The 9,361-nt window shown below is 48.7% G+C and overlaps 1 protein-coding gene across 1 annotated transcript; it reads left to right on the top strand.

Moving 5' to 3' along the window:
* Positions 1-330: 330 nt before the first annotated feature.
* On the top strand, positions 331-2,626 carry LOC123187314 (uncharacterized). Its single transcript, XM_044599153.1, has 2 exons — positions 331-2,243; positions 2,340-2,626. The coding sequence occupies exon 1, from the start codon at positions 414-416 to the stop codon at positions 2,205-2,207; it is 1,794 nt and encodes a 597-aa protein (XP_044455088.1). The 5' UTR covers positions 331-413; the 3' UTR covers positions 2,208-2,243; positions 2,340-2,626.
* The last annotated feature ends 6,735 nt before the right edge of the window (positions 2,627-9,361 follow it).

The raw sequence follows: 9,361 nt of genomic DNA, 5'->3' as shown, positions 1-9,361 counted from the left end.
TATCCACGAGCAGCTCGTAACTAATTGTAACCATGCTTCGCGCGGTTTGTCGACTTGTGGCAATGTAACGACATCTTTTTTTTTTTTTGCGGGCAATGTAATGGTATCCATGAGCAACTTATATACCAGTTCATAATAATGTGGTATAACTGCTCAATAAAGCTCTCTTTTTCCACAAAATAATAATTAATGAGGGATCAATCGATGCTTTTCTAGTATCACCGGAGTTCTCTTACATTAAGCAAGAGGAAGATTGCATTTAGAGAAGAGAAGAGAAGAGAAGGCAGAGGAAGGCACCCCACCCCACCCCACCCCGTTCGTCCTTTGCCTCATTATTTCACTTCATTCACTCACTCCCATCGATCCAGCAAGGGGAGGGGGGAGGGGAGCCAAGCCCTAGCCAGAAATCCACCATGTCCGACCACATCGACCTCAACGCCGCCGCCGTCCCCCAAACCCTAGCCTCCGCCAAGCGCGGCCGCGGCCGCCCCCGCAAGAACCCCCCGACCCCACCCCCCGCCCCTGCCCCGGCCCCGGCCCCCAGCAACGCCACCCCCACGCCCCCCGCGGCGCCGGATCCGGCCGCCTCAGCCCCTGCCCTAGCCGGGTCGGGCCCCTCGGCCGCCTTCGCCCCCAAGGACCTGGTCTGGGGCAAGAAGCTCTCCCACCCGTCCTGGCCAGGGGAGGTCCTCTCCGTCGCCTCCGGCGGCACCCAGCTCCTCGTCTCCTTCTTCGGCGAGAAGGCCCTCGCCTGGTGCGACGCGGCCCAGCTCAGGCCCTACGAGGCCTACTTCACCGTGGGGGAGCTCTACGACGGCGAGGCCGACGACTTCGACGCCGCCGTCGACGCCTCCCTCGACGAGTTCTCCAGCCGCGTCCAGGCCGCCCTCACCGCCGCCGACGCCCCCGCCTCCCTCAGGCGCCCCTTCGTTCCGCTGGATTTCCTCGCCTCGCTCCAGGATTTGGCCGCCGACCGCATGGGCTTCAGCAACCGGGTGCAGGCCGCCATCACCAAGGCGCATCTCAGGGCCTTTGATGAGTTCAGGGCTCTGCCTGACCCCCCTGTGTACACCTTGGAGCTCGGTATAGCGAATGCTGATGCTTTGGCTGCTCCTTCCCCCATGGATCGGGGCAGGAGGAGCGCAAGGGAGGTTAACTGCGATTCCTCGGCGACCCCGCCGTCCCGGAGGGGGAGGAAGAGGAAGGAGGAGGTCCAGGAGGCCGATTCCGATGAGGACTGGGACCCGCGCAAGAAGGGTGCCAGTGACTCTGATACTGATGTGGACATTGGGCGTAGGAGGGCCCGGAGGGGCAGGGGTAGCAGTAGCGCCGCACCACGCAGTGGCGGAACCGGGAGGCCACGTGGGAGGCCTAGGAAAACGGATTCTGCTGCGAAGCCCTCACAGCCTGCAAAGGTGAAGGATGAGGAGGTGGAAGAGAAAATAGAGTATCCATCGGCCGCCGAATTGTTGCTTCAGCTTACATCAGTTGCTTCCGATCCGTTCAATTTCAAGGGTTATGATTCTGTGGATGTGATCTTTAGCTTCTTCTCAAAACACAAGGACTCGAAAGCGCCGAGCGAGTTGAATGATAAAGAGCTCTTGGAGATATTTGGTGGTAAGAAAGGAAGGAAAAAGTCCGTTGGAAGTTTTACCAAGGCGAAACATGAGATTGAGGCAGAACAATTGGAGTTGGAGACAGTGGATGGCCAGAGGGGCAGGAGGAAATCCGCGGGGGGCATCTACTCGGCTCGAAAGGCGGAAGATTCTTACTGGTGTGACATTATCATCAGCGATTTCGACGATGGAGATACATCAAGTGATTATGAAGGCCGCAAAAGGAAGCGGGTGTCTCAGAATAGGAATGGCAATAAGAAGACGAAGCAGGAAGTGGCACCTCAAGATGAGGCTTCTACTGATCTTCCAGATAAGAAACCAGCAGATGGTCCAGCAGCTTTGATTTTGTACTTTGGTAGTGCAGAATCCATTCCTTCAGTGGATCGTATCAACAATGTGTTCCGTGCTCATGGAACGATCATCGAGGGTCAAACTGAGATCACCAAGAAATCAAAGACTGCAAAAGTAGTATTCTCTAACCATGCTGATGCGGAACAAGCCTATAGCACTTCAGGAAAGTACAATGCTTTTGGTCCAGCACTTCTCACATATGAAATTAAATACCTGCCATCTGCTCCTCAAATTCCTTAGACGGCACTGGTTAAGCTGTCTATCTTACCATTGGAGGTACGCATAATCTTTAGCATTTTGAACCATTTCCTGATTCATTAGCTCCTGCCAATGTAGTGTACCTTTTACCAACATTGTACATCATGAAAACAGGGAACTGCGTTATGAAGATGGGAGCAGGGGAACATAAGTGCGTGTCACCGACTTAGATCTAGGAGACTCGCTGACCAGGTCATGTGAGCTATTGAGTTGGCCAGTTGAGTGAGAAAAGTTGTAGGTTCTCTCTAGTGTTATGTATCTGGAAGACTGCCTGTGTACTTGGGGTCGAAGGTGGTTTAAACTGTGTGTTAGATGGTACCTTGGTAACTTGTCCTGTTGTATGTTGTGTCTAGAAGTCATTGCACAGCTGTGGATGTTTATGGTACTATGTTGTTGTCTCAGCTTGTGTTTCCAGTTTAGGCCATAGTTCTCTTTAATTCTGTTGTAGAATGCATCGCTCCGTATGTTTTAATAGCTGTTTCTTTTGCGACGAGTGTTTTAATAGTTGCCATTTCAAGAAGAATCTGTGGTAGGATGCAATGCTGAAACATAGTTTGGTTGGTTAGGCTGGTCATTAGTCTCAGTCTAGATAAGAATAATTCATGACCACTATTGACATTTTCTTTTACGCATACGCTGTATGTCTTGTATCTGCTTATGCCCTGCTTGTGGCCTGGTACAATGCAAGGTGGTTAGGGAGGAAGTTGCTTGGTAAAATAAACTGGGGTTTTTCTTAAGCATCTGTGCTTAGAGGAGGGGTGCCTAATCAAGCGCCTACTCCGTGCAAATAAGCACCCGTGCTTAAAGAAATGCCGGTTTGTTTCTATGGCACCTTGTATTGTACTCCCTCTGTTCCTAAATATAAGTCTTTGTAGACATTTCAAATGAAATACAACATACGAATGTATGTAGACATACTTTAGAGTGTAAATTCACTCATTTTGCTCATTTCGCTCCGAATGTAGTCACTTGTTGGAATTTCTAGAAAGACTATTTGGGAACGGAGGGAGTAGTACAGTGGCTTGGAGAAAGGCTCTGACTTCCGACCAAAGTGGATTTAGATATCACAGCTATATAGAGCTTTGTAGAACCAAGTGGGGACTTTTTATGTCATGATGGTCTTATTATAATCTCGTTGGCCGCCAGTTCGTGTCTTGTGATGTGAACCCCTTTATAGCATGTGCATAAACTTTTTGCATGATTAGACATATATTTTGTCAACTTTCCCCAATGTTGGGCAAGTTCCGTGCTATCATGTTTATTTGTACCGAGAAACACAATGTTTATTCTTGATGCTAGATTTGGCAATTGCGGTTATTTTAGCGATTATTAGTACACGCCGTGTGTTGTCTACTCCGTGGGTGTCTGTAGATCATTCTTTGCTGGTTAGTGTCAAGGTATTTTTTCTTCCGGGTAAGTGTCAAGAAGATTATTCCAGTAAGATGTGTATTTTCGTCTCTACCTTCAGGATGTAGTACTACTCCCTTCGTCCGGAAATACTTGTCCGAGGGATGGATGTATCTAGATGTATTTTAGTTATAGATACATCTATTTGTATCCATTTTTACGATAAGTATTTCCGGACGGAGGGAGAGTATTTGTTTTCGTAGAATCTTGCTAGCAAATACTCCCCTTCCTTTGACCCAATTCTTTCATGGTCAACCAAGGTGCCGGTATAATGTACATCCTCTGTTATTTAATGTAAAACGTTTTGGCAGCTCAGTACAATTTGAACTGGCAAACGTCTTGCATTTAAAAACAAAGGTACGCAGTACATCTATTTTTTATGTACATATTTTTAGGCATGCCAAATCTGACCTTTTTCATGACAATTCACGCGTCCGACTTTGGATATTCGTATGGGTAATGTGCATCTGACATACTGTGGTGTTTTTCTCTCTCAAAATGGCAGTATTTCTGCATTCATTAAGAAGATTCTCTCTAAATGGTAAGATTCCTGCATTCATTAAGAAGAAAAAGTTGTTTGGATAACTAGGGAAAACCGAGCGAAAATCAGATTATCCAATTTGTTATGAAAAGCTAGGCAAAAAACCATTACAACCGCCGGGCGGCACATAACATACCTCACGCACACCACTCTGAAGAGGGCCTCGTCGAGACAGCACACATGCATCGTCATCATCATCACTTTTTCCTTGAGGCGCCATCGTCATCCCTAAATCTTGAGCAAATGGCTCCGACTTCACCGTTGTCGATCGTATGGCTCAACCCACACTGTAATGGTCAAGTGAAGTAGTATGAAGATCCGTGCCAAACTAAGCCACCTACTGGGGTGTGTTTGATTTATGTACAAAGTTGCTCTACTAAAATATTGACTAGCCAAATTTGGTTTTCGTTTTATTTATCCACGAGTTGGTCAAACATTAGAAGAACAGAAAATAATACTGTATGAACTAGAGTTGGTAAAATTGCACCAGGTTGCCAAAAAGTCAGCAATCGCCTAAGCGAAGACCAACCTTTTGGCCGTGGCCGAAAATTGGACAAGGCACAATTTTTTGGCGAAATTAGGCACACGTTGGTAAGACTTGCTAGTAATAAAAAAAGAGGAAAAAAAATACCTTGGGAGATCGATTCATGGATCTATTATATGCTTCTAGCCCATGTGCCTTTTTTAGATAGATCGAGGAGATGCTGGCGCTTTCGGTTTCTCGATGACGATATGGACCGGCGGATGGATTTCGTTCACTTGCTCAACATGGTCAACGACACGTCACAGTTCAATCAATGTGACAGCTCAGTGTAGAACACCCGGAGTAGGCGCTCGTGCCATGTTTTTAACATAAAGGCTAGCCATAGTGGGCTAAGGTTAGCCATAGTGGGGGTAATTTAGATAGTAACTTAACACATTCCAAAACAATTTTGCTTATGTGGCAAGTATTTAATAAGAAGAGAGGTGTTTGGAGTAACATAATATGTTACTATAACATAGCGCTTCCTGAGGTAAAATGAGTCTATAAGGCAATAATTGAAACAATCTATGACACTACTACTAAGATACTTTGCACCATGGAGGTAGTAATTTAGACTAGTGTCATATGCATGACACTAGTATAAGTTACTCCCCACTATGACCAGCCTAATAAATAATATCGTGTACTTGGGACTCGCAAAAATGCTTATGTGACAGGCAATTAAAGAGGAGAGAGATAGTTATAGTAACATAGGTAGATATCATAACATAATAAATGTGGTGCTACTATGTGGCATGCATGGCAATAAATGAGATCACCTATGATACTATGCAAAATAAAGGTAGTAACATATAGACTAGTAAAGCTGGTCAGGCTACTCATAGTGGGGAGTATCATATGCTAGTAACATGCGTATGATACTAGTGTATGATACTACCTCCATAGTGCATAGTATCATAAACTAGTATCATAGATGATCATATTTATTGCCATGCGTAACACAAAGTAGCATAGCATTTAACATGATACGGTATCTACCTATGTTACTCTAACACTCTCTCTCTTCTTTAATTATGTGCCACATAAGCATGTTCGCTAGTCCCAAGTGCATGTTACCACTTATGTTACCCTCACTATGGCCAGCCTCATAGTGGGGGTAACTTAACAAGTAACATAGCGCACTTCAAGAGATTTTTGCTTATGTGGCAAGTAGTTAATGAGAAGTAGTAACATAATATGTTACTGTAACATAGCGCTTGCCAATACAAGATGAGTCTACAAGCTAATAAATGAAGCCATCTATGACACTACTACTATGTTACTTTGCACTATAAAGGTAGTAACTTAGACTAGTGTCATATGCATGACACTAGTATAAGTTACTTCCCACTATGACCAGCCTAACATATCCATGTTACTAGTCCAAGTTACTCCCCACTATGACCAGCCTAAGTAGTATCATGTACTTGAAACTCGCAAACATGCTTATGTGGCAGGCAATTAAAAAAGAGAAAGATGGTTATAGTAACATAGGTAGATACCGTAACATAATAAATGTGGTACTACTATGTGTCATGCATGGCAATAAATAAGATCACATATAATAGTAATCTATAATACTATGCACTATAAAGGTAGTAACATAGACTAATAACATATGCATGTTACTAGTCTAAGTTACTCCCCACTATAACCAGCCTAAGTAATTGGTAGGTCAAAGTAAAATACACCCAGAGTACACCACTAGTCCTAAAACTATTCGAAGGGGTCAAGTTAGCTAGTCCTAATACTACCAAAATGGTCCTATAAATTTGATAATCTATGTCACCCGTAGTCCTATCGGCGCTTCCTTAGCTTGGGCTTGCACGGTTAGCAAGTTGGCCACTGACATGTGTGACTTTTTGCACACCCTCTAAATTTCTTTCTTCAAATTTTGTGACCGGGGGGAGGTTGGACCCCCCTTAGAACAGATCGCGGCCATTAGGGCTCGCGAGATCTTAGACGGCAAGCTGGCCGAGACTCGGGCGCGCTTGCTCCGGCCCACCGTGGACTCGACCGCTACACCCGCAGGTCTGGGCCCTCCGGTGGCTGACGGTGTGATCCGTGGCCGCACCCGCTCTCGCACTGCCACTCTCCGCACTCAAAGCGCCTCTCGTGTCTTGGGGTCAAGCAGCCCCCTATGGGGGTTTAGATGTGGGCCCTTTTCTGGAACATCCGCGGCTTCGACCATGATGGCCGCCGCCGCCAACTCATCGAGTACATGCGAGACGAACACATCGACATCATTGCCATCCAGGAAACCATGCGCTCAGAGTTCTCCCTCCAGGAGCTACAGCGTCTTAGTTCTCACCTCTTCGCCTGGCATTGGCTCCCTTCTAGTGGGACCACTGGCCACTCTGGCGGCATCCTGTTAGGAGTGAAGGATGCCACCTTTGAGGTTGGGGACATGGACCAGGGGGGGATTCTTTGTGAGTATGGAGATCTTCGAGAGGGCCCTCAACTTCAAATGGCAGGTCGTGATTGTCTATGGGCCGGTAGACCATCGCCGCTCTCCGGCCTTCTTAGAGGAGCTTCATCTGAAGATCTCCAACTCTCTCCCCGTGGTCGTTGTGGGCGGAGACTTTAATCTCATCCGATCCCCGGATGAGAAGAATAATGACCGGATTAACCTCCCCCGGATGCAGTTATTCAATGACTGGATCGCGGAGCTGGGTCTCCGTGAACTGGACCGGACGGGTGCCCATTTCACTTGGACAAACCGTCAGGCTAACCCGACGCGATCCGTTTTGGATCGCGTCCTAGTTTCCCCGGAATGGGAATTATGCTGTCCCCTGGCCTCGCTTCGTGCGATTACCGGATCGGGTCTGACCATGTCCCCCTCCTCCTCTCCACCGCCGACGAGTGCCCCCCTCCCCGCCGTGCTTCCGGTTTGAGCTCTTCTGGCTCAACCAGGCCGGCTTCCGGGAGGCGGTGGCCGCTCGCTGGATCTATGCCCGTTCTTCCCCGCATCGCGCCATGTCGGCTGTTGACTCGTGGCACTTTTGTGCCAAGCTTGCCCGACAATTCATGAGAGGGTGGGGTGCAAACCTTGGGCGGGACCTCCGAGAGCGGAAAAGGCCCTTCTGCTGGCTATCCAAGCTCTGGATGCCCATGCTGACACGTCTGGAATCTCCCCAGATGAGTGGGTGGTATGACCTTGAAGACCAGCTTTCAACCATCTACACTGATGAAGAGGCCTACTGGCGTCTATGTGGTACCCAACGGTGGGTACTCCGGGGAGATGCCAACACCGCCTATTTCCAGGCAGTGGCGAACGGTCGCCGGCGCCGCAACTCCATCCACTGCCTCTGGGATGGAGAGACCCCTCTCGTTCGCCCCTCGGCCATCCGTTCCCATGTGGATGGCTTCTACAAGGCCCTATTTACCCCCACCCCTCGGGGTGGGGCTAGTCTCGCCCCCGACATTTGGTCCGGTGCTCAATTGGTCTCGGATGCGGCCAATGCTGCTTTAGTGGCCCCCTTCGCCGAAGATGAGGTTCTCGAGGCTATTAAAGGGATGACCCCCTCCTCGGCCCCGGGTCCGGATGGCCTACCAGTGACGTTTTTTAAGACGTTCTGGCCGACCATCAAACCGGAGGTCATGGCCCTGTTCGAGGAATTCTTCTCAGGCACTATGGATCTTGGGCGCCTCAACTACGGCATCGTGATCCTCATCCCCAAGGTCCCGGGCGCCTCCGACATCCGCCAATTTCGACCAATCACCGTGATCAATGTGATATTTCGGATCTTGGCCAAAGGGTACACCAATATGGTGACTCTGCTCGTGGACACGATTACCCACCCGAATCAATCCGCCTTCATTAAAGGCCGATTTATTCTTGATGGGGTTCTGGTATTCCACGAAGTCCTTCACGAGGTCCGACTGAGACACCATCGGGTGGTGTTTCTGAAGCTCGACTTCCACAAGGCCTATGACACGGTCCACTGGCCCTTCTTGCGGGAAGTGTTGCTTCGCAAGGGCTTCGATGACCGTTGGGTGACTAGGGTCATGCAGCTTGTCTCCTGCGGACGGACTGCTATGAACATCAACGGGGACATCGGCCCTACTTCCCCACCCTCTGCGGGGTTCACCAGGGCGACCCTTTCTTGCCTTTTCTGTTTAACATGGTGGTTGATGCCCTGGCGTCCATCCTTGATAAGGCCAAGTATGCTGGCCATATTCATGGTATCGTCCCTCACCTCGTCGGAGGGGGAGGGGTCTCCCTGATGAAGCTATGTACCTAGGGTAGGGTCACGGACCTGTCCTAACTGCCCTATCCAAGGACACCTCTAGAATAAATCACCTTTCAATCGACTTGGAGGTGTTCCACTCGACAGACTCGAAGACATTCGACCAAGAAGCAATTACTCGACCAAGATCCAACCACTCGACGGCCAGGAGACCTAAAGTCACTCCGCACGCTAACGGTCGGTCATTAAGTAGCTTATGGTCATCATAGCACTTTATTACTAGCGTTATCAGTAACGTCCTACCTTAATGTACATTGAACCCTTCGTAACGTGGGCTGGCCGGGGTCCTGGCGCACTCTATATAAGCCACCCCCTCCTCCGAGACAAGGGTTCGCACCTCTGTAACTCATACACGCATAATCCAGTCGACCGCCTCCGGGCTCCGAGAAGTAGGGCTTTTACTTCTTCCGAGAAG

The sequence above is a fragment of the Triticum aestivum genome, chromosome 2A, assembly GCF_018294505.1.
Source record: "Triticum aestivum cultivar Chinese Spring chromosome 2A, IWGSC CS RefSeq v2.1, whole genome shotgun sequence".
In the NCBI taxonomy this organism is placed as follows: Eukaryota; Viridiplantae; Streptophyta; class Magnoliopsida; order Poales; family Poaceae; genus Triticum; species Triticum aestivum.
The sequence above is the reverse complement of the archived record's forward strand: the minus strand, read 5'-3'. Positions and strand labels throughout refer to the sequence as shown.

Excerpts from the sequence above, each read along its gene's own strand:
- LOC123187314 (XM_044599153.1), top strand. The coding sequence starts at position 414 with ATGTCCGACCACATCGACCTCAACGCCGCCGCCGTCCCCCAAACCCTA.